Source organism: Pseudophryne corroboree, chromosome 1, assembly GCF_028390025.1.
Source record: "Pseudophryne corroboree isolate aPseCor3 chromosome 1, aPseCor3.hap2, whole genome shotgun sequence".
In the NCBI taxonomy this organism is placed as follows: domain Eukaryota; kingdom Metazoa; phylum Chordata; class Amphibia; order Anura; family Myobatrachidae; genus Pseudophryne; species Pseudophryne corroboree.
This window is the reverse complement of record NC_086444.1, coordinates 356,281,092-356,295,118: the sequence shown is the minus strand read 5'-3', so window position 1 is coordinate 356,295,118 and position 14,027 is coordinate 356,281,092. Positions and strand designations below refer to the sequence as shown.

Sequence of the window (14,027 nt, the reverse complement as noted above, 5' to 3'; positions counted from 1 at the left end):
ACGGGGTCCAAAGGAGACCGTGCACTTTAAATTTCTTCAACTGGGTGTGCTGGCTCCTCCCCTCTATGCCCCCTCCTACAGGCAGTTATAGGTAAAAACGTGCCCAAAGGAGAAAGGACATATATGAGAGAAGAAAATATAATAACAAAGAGTGGTGAGATTTACATACCAGCACACCACTAACATACAACAACCAGCTATGGCTGGTAACAACAGCAAACAGCTGAACAGGTAACCATACAACAAGAACCTGCAGAAAAGTCAAAACACTGAGGCGAGCGCCCAATATCCCTTATGGACTATGAGAAAAGGATTTACCGCTAGGTAATTAAAATCCTATTTTCTCTAGCATCCATAAGGGATATTGTGGGAATCTAGTACGATGGGGACATCCCAAAGCTTACAGAACAGGCAGGAACGTGCGGAGACTGCTGCAGCCCTGCCTGCCCAAACTTGTGTCCTCTTTGGCCAGGGTATCAAACTTGTAGAACTTAACAAAAGTGTTCTTCCCCCGACCAAGTAGCAGCTTGCCAAAGTTGTAAGGCCGATACTCCACGGGCAGCCACCCAGGAAGATCCCACAGATCTTGTAGAGTGGGCCTTCAGAGACTTAGGAACAGGTAAGGCTGCCGACACATAGGCCTGTTGGATAGTAACCCTAATCCAACGAGCAAAGGACTGCTTTGAAGCAGGACAACCCTTTTTCTGTGCATCATAGAGCACAAACAAGGAATCCATCTTTCTGATCCAAGCCGTTCTCTTGACATAGATCCTCAAGGCTCGCACAGCATCCAATGCCTCCGGAGGAGCAGAAGCGCCAGAACTAGACGGAATAACAAGAGGCTGATTCAAGTGAAATGCAGAGACCACCTTCGGCAGGAACTGCTGTATAGTCCGGAGCTCCGCTCTGTCCTCGTAAAAGACCAAATATGGACTTTTACACAACAAGGCCCCCAATTCGGAGACACATCGAGCAGAAGCCAGGGCCAGTAACATCACCATATTCCCCATGAAGTACTTGTCTTCTACAGTCATCAGAGGTTCAAACCAGGACGACTGTAGAAATTCCAACACCACATTCCAATCCCAGGGTGCCGTAGGCGGCACAAAAGGAGGTTGTATGTGGAGTTTCCCTTGCAAGAAGGTCTGAACTTCTGGCAACACTGCCAATTTCTTCTGGAAGAAAATGGAGAGGGCTGAAATCTGAACCTTAATGGAAACCAGACGTAAGCCCTTATCCACACCAGCCTGCAGGAGACATAAGAAAACGTCCCAAGTGAAACTCAGCAGGTGGATACGAGCGTTCCTTGCACCAAGAGACATATCTCCTCCAGATATGATGATAGTGTTTTGAGGTCACAGGTTTCCTAGCCTGAACCATGGTAACAATCTTTTTGGAAAGGCCCTTGTGAGCTAGGATGTTCTGCTCAAGCTCCATGCAGTGAAACGAAGTCACCGTAAATCCGGGTAGACAACGGTCCTTATTGAAGAAGATCGCTTCTTAGTGGTAGATGCCAATGGTCTTCGATGGACATTCCCAGAAGATCTGCGTACCATGACCTCCGAGGCCAATCTGGGGCAATCAAAACTGCCTGGACTCTGATTCCTGATTTGCTTTAGCACCCTTGGGAGCAATGGTATCGGAGGAAACAGGTAGACCAGTCGGTAAAGACCAAGGCGACGCCAGTCCATCCACTGCCCTCGCCCGAGGGTCCGTGGTTCAAGAACAATACCAGTGAAGCTTCTTGTTGAGACGAGAAGCCATCATGTCTATCTGTGGGCAGCCCCACCGGTGGATGATCTGCTGGAACACCTGCTGGTGAAGACCCCACTCCCCCGGTTGGAGATCGTGACGACTCAGGAAGTCCATTTCCCAGTTGTCCACACATGGAATGAAGATTGCTGACATTGCTCTTGCATTTCTTTCTGCCCAGAGGAGTATCCTTGACACCTCTCGCATGCAGGCTCTTGTCTCTTGTCGATTGATCTACGCCACTGCTGTGGCGTAGTCCGATTGTACTTGGATCACATGATCCTTGAGCAGTGGAGAGGCATGAAGCAGAGCATTGTAGATCGTCCAAAGTTCCAGAATGTTGATCGGAAGGAGGCTTTCGTGGGCTGACCACCTGCCCTGGAACTGTGCCCCTTGGGTGAAAGCTCCCCATCCTCGTAGACTTGCATCAATCATGAGGAGGGTCCAATCCTGAATACCGAAACTCTGGCCCTCCAGGAGCCTGGAGGACCGCAGCCACCACAGGAGGGAAATCCTGGCCCGAGTCGACAGCCGTATCATCCGGTGCATCTGAAGATGTGATCCGAACCATTTGCTCAGGAGATCCAGCTGAAAAGTTCTGGCATGGAGACTCCCATATTGGATTGCCTCATAAGAGGTGACTATCTTTCCCAACAATCTTATGCAAAGATGGATGGACACTCGAGTAGGTCAGAGCACCATGCGGACAATCTCCTGAAGTGTTCTCGCCTTGTCCTCTGGTAAGAACACCTTCTGGGCCACAGTATCCAACAACATCCCCAGGAACAGGAGCCGCTGAGTCGGCTCCAGGTGGGATTTCTGTAAAAGATGAGGATCCACCCATGGTGTGACAGGAGTTGGATAATGCGGTCGATATAGAGCAACAAAAGCTCCCTGGATCTTGCTTTGATCAGAAGATCGTCCAGGTAAGGGACAACATTGACCCCCTGAACTCTTGAGTTGGAACATCACCTCTCCATCACCTTCGTGAATACCCTCGGGGCTGTGGACAGGCCTGGATTTGGAAACGATCGTCCAGCAGGGCAAACCGCAGATACTCCTGATGAGGTGGCCAAATTGGAATATGGAGGTAGGTGTCCTTGATATCCAATGAGACCATGAATTCCTGCTCCTCCAGGCCCGCAATCACAGCTCGCAGAGATTTCATATTGAACTTGAACACCTTCAAATAAGGATTCAAGGATTTTAGATTTAAAATGGGTCTTACCGAACCATCCAGTTTCGCCACCACAAATAGGTTGGAGTAAAACCCCTTGCCGCGTTGCAGTATTGGTACTGGAACAACAACGTGAGACTGGACCAACTTTTGGACGGCCTGTTGCAACGTAACTTGCATATCCTCCAAAGCTGGTAAGCTTGATTTGAAAAATCGTTGGGGAGGAGTACTGTCGAACTCCAGCTTGTAGCCTTGAGAAACGAAATTTCTGACCCAGGTATCCTGGCAGAAGGTCTCCCAGATGCAGCTGAAGTGATGCAGTCGAGCCCCCACCTCGAGATCCCCTCAGGGTGGGTGGGCACCGTCATGCTGAGGCTTTAGTGGAAGCAGAACCGTTGGTCTGTTCCCGAGAGCCGGTGCTTGCAGACTTTCTAGACTAACCCCTGGTGCGTCTAGTCGCATTGGAGGCACCTCTGGCCTTAGATCGAAATCTGTGAGAACGAAAGGACTGGACAGACGGCCCCGGGTAGAAAAGTCTCGCTGGTGGGGCCCCAGAGGGGAGAAACGTGGCTTTCCAAGCCGTAACTTTGGAAATCCTGGTATCCAATTTAACCCCAAATAGAGCCATTCCCCAGAAAAAGGGGAGGGATTCCATACTACGTTTGGATTCTGCATCTGCAATCCACTGACACAGCCACAAGGCCCTGCGCGCCAACATTGCCATGGCAGAAGTCCTAGCATTAATGTTCCCCATCTCCTTGAGCGAATCAGAGGACACGTGTAGTGCCCTGAATGTGTTTTAGGAGGGTTACCATAGTAACCAAGGGCATATCTCCCGAGACGCCCCCCCTGAATTTGAGTGGCCCAGGAATGAATGGCATGGGTCATCCAGCAACCCGCAATGACTGGCCTTTGTGATATACCCGCTGCTGTGTATATAGACTTTATTGTAGTCTCTATCTTGCTATCCCCCGGATCCTTCATGGTAAAGGAGCCTGGGGCAGGCAGCACCGCCTTTTTAAACAGGCGAGAGACTGATACATCCACCCCAGGGGGTTCCTCCCAAAATGTTCTACCTTCAGGAGCAAATGGAAAAGTGCACAAAAACTTATTGGACACTTGGAATTTTTTGTCTGGATTTTTCCAGGCCTGTTTGAATAGGTCACCTAACTTTGTAGAGTCAGGGAAAGTGAAATTAGGCTTGTTTTGTATAAAGAAAAACGACTGCTGTGATGCAGCGTCCTCTAGAGCACAGGTTCTCAAACTCGGTCCTCAGGACCCCACACAGTGCATGTTTTGCAGGTCTCCTCACAGAATCGCAATTGAAATAATTAGCTCTACCTGTCGACCTTTCAAAATGTGTCAGTGAGTAATTAATCCACCTGTGCACCTGCTGGGTTACCTAAAAAACATGCACTGTGTGGGGTCCTGAGGACCGAGTTTGAGAACCACTGCTCTAGAGGGAGCTTTAACAGGTCCCGGATAGCCAGAATTAGGGGTTCAATACCCTGATCAGAATCAGGATCTCCACTAACGGGATCCAGGTCATCACCATCCTGCTGTATATCATCATCTGTATCAGAGAGTAGAGCAGGTAACCCATGTTTCTGTGGACCTGCATGAGAGGGGGGGGGGGGGGGCTGTGCATCTGCCCTAGCAGCTAAATCTGCAACAGCCTATTGTAGTAGCTGAGTCTTCTGCACATTAGCAGTGAGCTGGGATGACATGTCTGACATCATAGTTTTAAGAGACCCTAACCAGGGGGGCTCTGGACCCTCTTCCCCAGCCCCGTCACTGGTTTGTGAAGATTGACTGCATTGTTCACATGAAACAGTCAGTAGACAATGGAGTGTGTCTGGTGTGACATACACTGCATAGTTTGTGTTTACCCATGTTTCACAGTAAGCACATCATACACACAGACAGTGATATTGCAAGCCTGCCCTACTGTACGTGAGAGGAGACACAGAGAGAGAGAGGGAGAGAGACAGACAGACAGACAAGGACAGCAGCACACCCTGAGCTGCACAGCCCCAGTGAGGCCGTCAGCTCTCTATATTACAGTAAACACTAACAATTTCTGTCCTACATAGGATCCAGATAGTGTACACAAGCGGCTCTCCCCCTTTGCTACACCCAGTACCAGATATCCAGCGTGGCTAAGGAATCAGGAAGCGCTGTGTGCACTGTCTGTGGCTGCAGTAAGCAGAGAAAGGCGCCAAAATGCCTCAGGTCCCGCTCTGATGTAGCTCTGCCCTCTCCAATGGCGCCGGAGTTACATTAATATATTATCCTGGCAAAGTCTCCTTTTAGCTCAAAACATCACAACAAGTGCTAGTCAAGCGGTTTTGTGCCAGTTCCGGGGGGTCCCGCTAAGATCCCCCATGTGGGAGGGTCCCGTACGCTGCCCCCGTGGTCAGCCGCACTTTGAACCGGGGGACCCCCCTAGTGGGGCGCCCAGTGTGTACTCCCCACCGGTCACCTTCAGGCAGCATTAAGGGTGTGCGACGTGCTGCAGCTGTGACAGCCAAGGCGCAGTGCCCCACTGAACAACAACCCCTCAGGACGGTGGTCCTGCAGCGGGGAAGCAGCTCTGCACCTCGTAAGGCCGGTGACCGTCCTCCCTTTAACTTCCACGGTGCAGCTATGCTGTTGCCCAGACAGCTTACCGAAAATAAAAAAACAGAAAAAAATAAATTGAAGAAAACTGGCGCTCAGAGATCTGAATCCTCTCCTGAGGGCACTTTTTTTTCTAAACTGTCTGTGGGAGGAGGCATAGAGGGGAGGAGCCAGCACACCCAGTTGAAGAAATTTAAAGTGCACTGACTCCTTTGGACCCCGTCTATACCCCATCGTACTAGATTCCCCCAATATCCCTTATGGATGCTAGAGAAACACACATGATGAACTTTACATTTCCAAGAAACCCTTCCCCTGTATGTTTCCTTACGTATACAGTATGAGAATAATCAAAATACAAAATGGAGAAACTCAAAGAGACCAATACATTTAGCCATATACAGTAGATACAGGTGTCAACCAATGTAATTCTGTAATTAATTTGTTCAGTGGTCTATACTCACCAAACAAACAGCGCAGCTGCTGCTGTAAGAGCCATTACATAAAATCCTGTACACTGCAATGTGGAGATGGGAGAGGACAGGATGATGGGAGGAAACACTCTTCTTCCACTTCCAGAAAACATAGATAACATCCGCTTCTCACAGGCCACACACACCACGTCACTAGAATGAAAGAAAGAACTATCCATTAATCTGACTTCCCCAGTGTAAAAAAAAAAAAAAAAAAAAATGTTTCAGGACACACAGCTGTGACACAAGACCAACCTGCTGCCTGCTGCTGCTAGGATCCGGCTAGTGAGAACAGTCTCCCACTCCTTCCCTTCTCGATTACATTTCAGCCGGCTCAATTTCGATCCTGCCACCGCTCGGACATCATTCTCTACTTCAATATAAATTGAGGGGTCTGCGCTTATCTGGAAAGGGAAAATGAAGAGGAAATCATGTCACAATAGCAGGGCCATCATCATATGTTATATATATATATTAGTAAGGTTTTTTTTCTAATTTCAAGAAACCTATATACTTTTCTTTTATATAAAGAGTTGGGGGGGGGGGGGAGGATTTTTTTATACTCACAGTAAAACAAATTCCTGTGAGTACAGCCAAAGGACACTGCAGACTGAAATACCCCCCAAGCCCTCCCACAAGCTATCCAGTTATTATACTGAAAATACCAGGTTGATTGTGTCCTGGTGCAATGGCCACAGGTGAACCCTTGGCTGAGGAAGTCTGCTTCCCAATTCTCCAACCACAGAATGAAGATGAAAGAATGTCTTGAACAAACTTCACCCACCACATGATCCGAGCAGTCTACGCCACGGTCTGGTGACTCCTGGTTCTTCCCTGTCAGCTGAAATACTCACAGCCATGGCTTTGTCCGACTGTACGCTGAGAGGCCTTACCCATAGGTTCCTCTGAACCTGCAATAGGACATTCCAATACCACCCATAATTCCAGCACAATGATAGAAAGGACAGCCTCCTCCGTGGACAAGACTACCTGAAACTGGAACCAGGGTCAGCGCACTGCAACAAGAGAGACTGGAATCCATCGTGATCAAGTCCAATCCCAGATTAAGAACTGGCAAGTCCTGGACAGGTTGGGGAAGTTGAACCACCAAACAAAGGACTGGCAGGCCAGAACAAAAACTGCCTTTCCAGACATGGAAATATCACAGGATATGACGCTGGCAAGCCCAAAAATTGTACCGCTTTGAAGGTGGCTACCATCTTCCCCAACAAATGCATACGCCACTGGATAGACAACCCGTCCAGGAGCAGTAGAGACCGCACAAAAGACTGCAGGGCCAGAATCTTATCTTCTGAAAAAAAGACACGCCGACAGGACGTGTCAGACAGAAGCCCCAGGAAGACCATCTTCTGGGTCAGAACCAGGTTGGATTTGAGAAAGTTGAAAACTCAACAGTGATCCTCCATGGTCAACAACACTACCACCCGTAGACTACTGAGCAGTGTTCCAGGTAATGCTTTTTTCAACGAGTCACCCAAGTAAGGAATGAAGCTTTGATTCAACAGGGCACTAATTAGGATTCCCCCTAGAATCTAAGAAAGGAATTTATCGGTAAGTAGCAAAATTCTGTTTTCTCCTTCATCCACTGGGAGACACTGGAGTTACACTGTGGACGTCCCAAAGCTTTACTCACAGACGGGAAGGCCCTGAGAAACCTGTAGTACCCTGCGACCAAACCCGGCATCCACAGATGCAAGAGTATTAAACCTGTAAAATTTGAAAAAACGTATGGACAGAGGACCAACTGGCTGCATGACGGAGCTGAGGAGCAGAGGCTTCATTCCATGCAGCCCATGAGGATCCAAACAACCGAGTGGAGATAGCCGAAATCGACCTAGACGGAGCCTGACTAATGGCTACATAAGCCTAATGGATGACCAGACTGATTTACCTGGAAAGGGTCTGCTTACAAGTAAGCCAGCACTGTGTATGGGCATTGTAGAAAACAAATCTTCCATCTTGCGTATGGAAGTGGTGCAAGCAACATACACCCAAAGTGTATGTACCACAACCACATGGGAAGAGGAATCCAGTAAGGTTTGGGCAACTGGATTAGCAGAACAGCACCAACAAGTTAGTTTAGTAACTCGATCTCACCTCACCGCAGAGTAATTGTTAGTACCTACATCCAGGGATCGTGGTGGACTCTAATTTGTAATTAACTCCAGCACTGTGTATCCGCTGAACAAGAATAAATTGTTTTTTTTCCCCTCAAAATTCTACACACAATACCCCATAATGACGTGAAAAAAAGTGTTTTTGAGATTTTTGCTAATTTATTAAAAATATAAAACGAAGAAATCACATGTACATAAGTATTCACAGCCTTTGCTCAATACTTTGTGGATGCACATTTGGCAGCAATTACAGCCTCAAGTCTTTTTGAATATGATGCCACAGGCTTGGCACACCTACCTTTGGGCAGTTTCGCCCATTCCTATTTGCAGCACCTCTCAAGCTCCATCAGGTTAGGGAAGCGTCGGTATACAGCCATTTTCAGATCGCTCCAGAGGTGTTCAATTGGATTCAAGTCTGGGCCACTCAAGGACATTCACAGAGTTATCTTGAAGCCACTCCTTTGATATCTTGGCTGCGTGCTTAGGGTCGTTGTCCTGCTAAAAGATGGGCCGTCGCCCCAGTCAAAAGTGCTCTGGGGCAGGTTTTCATCCAGGATGTCTCTGTAGGTTGCTGCATTCTTCTTTCCCTCTATCCTGACTAGTCTCCCAGCTCCTGCCGCTGAAAAACATCCCCACAGCTTGATGCTGCCACCACTTTGCTTCACAGTAGGGATAGTATTGGCCTGGTGATGAGCGGTGCCTGGTTTTCTCCAAACATGACGCCTGGCATTCACGCCAAAGAGTTCAATCTTTGTCTCATCAGAGCACAGAATTTTGTTCCTCGTGGTCTGAGAGTCCTTCAGGTGCATTTTGGCTAACTCCAGACAGGCTGCCATGTGCTTTTTTACAAAGGAGTTGCTTCCGTCTGGCCACTCTACCATACAGGCCTGATTGGTGGATTGCTGCAGAGATGGTTGTCCTTCTGGAAGGTTCTCCTCTCTCGACAGAGGAATGCTGAAGCTCTGACAGAGTGACCATCAGGTTCTTGGTCACCTCCCTGACTAGAGCCTTTCTCCCTCGATCGCTCAGTTTAGACGGACGGCCAGCTCTAGGAAGGGTCCTGGTGGTTCCGAACTTCTTACATTTACAGATGATAGAGGCAACTGTGCTCATTCGGACCTTCAAAGCAGTAGATATTTTTCTGTACCCTTCCCCAGATTTGTGCCTCGAGAAAATCCTGTCTTGGAGGTCTACAGACAATTCCTTTGACTTCATGCTTGGTTTGCGCACTGTCAAGTGTGGGACCTTATATAGACAGGTGTGTGCCTTTCCAAATCATGTCTGATCAACTTAATTTACCACAGGTGGATTCCACTAAAGCTTCCATTTTGGAATAAGGCTGTAACATAACAAAATATGGAAAAAGTGAAGCACTGTAAATACTTTCCAGATGGTGTGTGTGTGTGCGCGTGTGTGTGTATATATATATATATATATATATATATATATATAAAAATAAAATTCCCGTGTAGTCCACACTCTAGCTTTAGTAATAGCTGCTGAGGTAGCATCCATACATGGGTAAAAGTCACCAAGACCAATCCAGTTCAATGTAGTACCAATCCATTCAAATGTAGTAGATTTGAACAAGAATAGCCTGTTTCCAGTGATGTTCCAATTCATTGTTTTTTTATTATATTAATGTGAAATTAATTGTTATTGTATTAATGTATAAATATTTGGGCTAATATCCTAAAAGATCATGTTCTAATATTTTAGATATACCCCAGATGAAGTCTCGGCACGAGACGAAACGCGTTAGCTTTTCAGTCTTTCTTTTGATGTGATCTCCAATCTACTATATTGGAAGGAGGATATCATAGAAGAAGTATATGTACACTTGTGCCTGTCTAGACCCCCATAACATGTGGTAGGGGGCTGATGAACCAAAGAGCTGTCATATGTATATGGACATTGTAACCATTTTTTTTAATGAGTTTTAATAAAAATAAGAATTTACTCACCGGTAATTCTATTTCTCGTAGTCCGTAGTGGATGCTGGGAACTCCTTAAGGACCATGGGGAATAGCGGGCTCCGAAGGAAGCTGGGCACTCTAGAAAGATTTCAGACTACCTGGTGTGCACTGGCTCCTCCCACTATGACCCTCCTCCAAGCCTCAGTTAGGATACTGTGCCCGGACGAGCGTACACAATAAGGAAGGATTTTGAATCCCGGGTAAGACTCATACCAGCCACACCAATCACACCGTACAACTCGCGATATGAAACCCAGTTAACAGTATGAAACAACTGAGCCTCTCAACAGATGGCTCAACAATAACCCGATTTAGTTAATAACTATGTACAAGTATTGCAGATAAACCGCACTTGGGATGGGCGCCCAGCATCCACTACGGACTACGAGAAATAGAATTACCGGTGAGTAAATTCTTATTTTCTCTGACGTCCTAGTGGATGCTGGGAACTCCGTAAGGACCATGGGGATTATACCAAAGCTCCCAAACGGGCGGGAGAGTGCGGATGACTCTGCAACACCGAATGAGAGAACTCCAGGTCCTCCTCAGCCAGGGTATCAAATTTATAGAATTTTGCAAACGTGTTTGCCCCTGACCAAGTAGCAGCTCGGCAAAGTTGAAAAAGCCGAGACCCCTCGGGCAGCCGCCCAAGATGAGCCCACCTTCCTTGTGGAGTGGGCATTGACAGATTTTGGCTGTGGCAGGCCTGCCACAGAATGTGCAAGTTGAATTGTACCACAAATCCAACGAGCAATAGTCTGCTTAGAAGCAGGAGCACCCAGCTTGTTGGGTGCATATAGGATAAACAGCGAGTCAGATTTTCTGACTCCAGCCGTCCTGGAAACATATATTTTCAGGGCCCTGACCACGTCTAACAACTTGGAGTCCTCCAAGTCCCTAGTGGCCGCAGGCACCACAATAGGCTGGTTCAAATGAAACGCTGACACCACCTTAGGGAGAAACTGGGGACGAGTCCTCAATTCTGCCCTATCCATATGGAAAATCAGATAAGGGCTTTTATAAGACAAAGCCGCCAATTCTGATACTCGCCTGGCAGAAGCCAAGGCCAATAACATGACCACCTTCCACGTGAGATATTTCAGATCCACGGTTTTTAGTGGTTCAAACTAATGTGATTTTAAGAAACTCAACACCACGTTGAGATCCCAAGGTGCCACAGGAGGCACATATGGGGGCTGAATATGCAGCACTCCCTTTACAAATGTCTGAACTTCAGGTACTGAAGCTAGTTCTTTCTAAAAGAAAATCGATAGAGCCGAGATCTGTACCTTAATGGAACCCAGTTTTAGGCCCATATTCACTCCTGCTTGCAGGAAATGCAGAAATCGACCTAGTTGAAATTCCTCAGTTGGGGCCTTTTCGGCCTCACACCATGCAACATATTTCCGCCATATGCGGTGATAATGATTTGCTGTAACCTCTTTCCTGGCTTTAATAAGCGTAGGAATGACTTCCTCCGGAATGCCCTTTTCTTTCAGGATCCGGCGTTCAACCGCCATGCCGTCAAACGCAGCCGCGGTAAGTCTTGGAACAGACAGGGCCCCTGCTGTAGCAGGTCTTGTCTTAGCGGCAGAGGCCACGGGTCCTCTGAGATCATCTCTTGAAGTTCCGGGTACCATGTTCTTCTTGGCCAATCCGGAACCACGAGAATTGTGTTTACTCCTCGCTTTCTTATTATTCTCAATACCTTTGGTATGAGAGGCAGCGGAGGGAACACATAAACTGACTGGTACACCCACGGTGTCACCAGAGCGTCCACAGCTATCGCTTGAGGGTCTCTTGACCTGGCGCAATACCTCTCTAGTTTTTTGTTTAGGCGGGACGCCATCATGTCCACCTGTGGACGACCCCACTGATGTACAATCATTTGGAAGACTTCTGGATGAAGTCCCCACTCTCCCGGGTGGAGGTCGTGTCTGCTGAGGAAGTCTGCTTCCCAGTTGTCCACTCCCGGAATGAACACTGCTGACAGTGCTAGTACATGATTTTCCGCCCATCGGAGAATTCTTGTGGCTTCTGTCATTGCCATCCTGCTTCTTGTGCCGCCCTGTCGATTCACATGGGCGACTGCCGTGATGTTGTCTGACTGGATCAGCACCGGCTGGTGTAGGAGCAGGGATTTTGCTTGACTTAGGGCATTGTAGTTCCAGAATATTTATGTGAAGGGAAGTCTCCTGACTTGTCCATAGTCCTTGGAAGTTTCTTCCCTTTGTGACTGCCCCCCAGCCTCGCAGGCTGGCATCCGTGGTCACCAGGACCCAGTCCTGAATGCCGAATCTGCGACCCTCCAGAAGATGAGCACTCTGCAGCCACCACAGAAGAGACACCCTGGTTCTTGCAGACAGGGTTATCAAGCGATGCATCTGAAGATGCGATCCGGACCACTTGTCCAACAGGTCCCACTGAAAGATTCTGGCATGGAACCTGCCGAATGGAATTGCTTCGTAAGAAGCTACCATCTTTCCCAAGACCCGCGTGCAGTGATATACCGATACCTGTTTTGGTTTCAGGAGGTCTCTGACTAGAGAAGACAACTCCCTGGCTTTCTCCTCCGGGAGAAACACTTTTTTCTGGACTGTGTCCAGAATCATCCCCAGGAACAGTAGACGAGTCGTCGGGACCAGCTGTGACTTTGGGATATTCAGAATCCAGCCGTGCTGGTTCAGCACTTCCTGAGATAGTGCTACACCCACCAACAACTGTTCTTTGGACCGTGCCTTTATTAGGAGATCGTCCAAGTACGGGATAATTAAAACTCCCTTTCTTCGAAGGAGTATCATCATTTCCGCCATAACCTTGGTAAATACCCTTGGTGCCGTGGAGAGTCCAAACGGCAGCGTCTGGAATTGGTAATGGCAATCCTGTACCACAAATCTGAGGTACTCCTGGTGAGGATGGTAAATGGGGACATGCAGGTAAGCATCCTTGATGTCCAGGGAAACCATGTAATCCCCCTCGTCCAGGCTTGTTGAAGTAGGGGTACCTTGATTATCACCTGCTGGGAATACAGCTTGTGAATTGCCGCTAGCACCGCCTCCCTGTCTGAGGGAGCAATCGGCAAGGCAGATTTTAGGAACCGGTGGGGTGGAGCCGCCTCGAATTCCAGCATGTATCCCTGAGATACTACTTGAAGGATCCAGGGATCCACAAGTGAGCGAGCCCACTGATCGCTGAAATTTCTGAGGCGGGCCCCCACCGTACCTGGCTCCACCTGTGGAGCCCCACCGTCATGCGGCGGACTTGGAAGAGGAAGCGGGGGAGGACTTTTGTTCCTGGGAACCTGCTGTCTGTTGCAGCCTTTTTCCCCTACCTCTGCCTCTAGACAGAAAAGACCCTCCTTTTCCACGCTTGCTTTTCTGGGTCCGAAAGGACTGAACCTGATAAAATGGCGCCTTCTTAGGCTGTGAGGGAACATGGGGTAAAAATGCTGACTTCCCAGACGTTGCTGTGGAAACTAGGTCGGAGAGGCCATCCCCAAATAATTCCTCCCCTTTATAAGGCAAAACTTCCATGTGCCTCTTGGAATCTGCATCTCCCGTCCACTGACGAGTCCATAAGCATCTCCTAGCAGAGATAGACAATGCACTTACTTTAGATGCCAGCCGGCAAATTTCCCTCTGTGCATCTCTCATATATAAGACTGAATCTTTTATATGGTCAATCGTTAGCAGAATAGTGTCTCTGTCTAGTGTGTCAATATTTTCTGACAGTTTTTCTGACCATGCAGCGGCAGCACTGCACATCCAAGCTGACGCAATAGCTGGTCTAAGTATAATGCCTGAGTGTGTGTATACAGACTTCAGGATTGCCTCCTGCTTTCTATCAGCAGGCTCCTTAAGGGCGGCCGTATCCTGAGAGGGTAGTGCCACCT

At 48.1% G+C, this 14,027-nt stretch overlaps 1 protein-coding gene across 1 annotated transcript in view; it reads right to left on the bottom strand.

Moving 5' to 3' along the window:
• Positions 1 to 14,027, bottom strand: part of LOC135070575 (protein HIRA) — a 131,153-nt gene that overhangs the window by 23,007 nt on the left and 94,119 nt on the right. Inside the window, exons 18-19 of the mRNA XM_063964776.1 lie at positions 6,277 to 6,425; positions 6,013 to 6,174 (exon numbers count right to left, since the gene is read on the bottom strand). Coding sequence (XP_063820846.1) covers positions 6,013 to 6,174; positions 6,277 to 6,425 — 311 coding nt within the window. The remainder of the gene's footprint in view (positions 1 to 6,012; positions 6,175 to 6,276; positions 6,426 to 14,027) is intronic.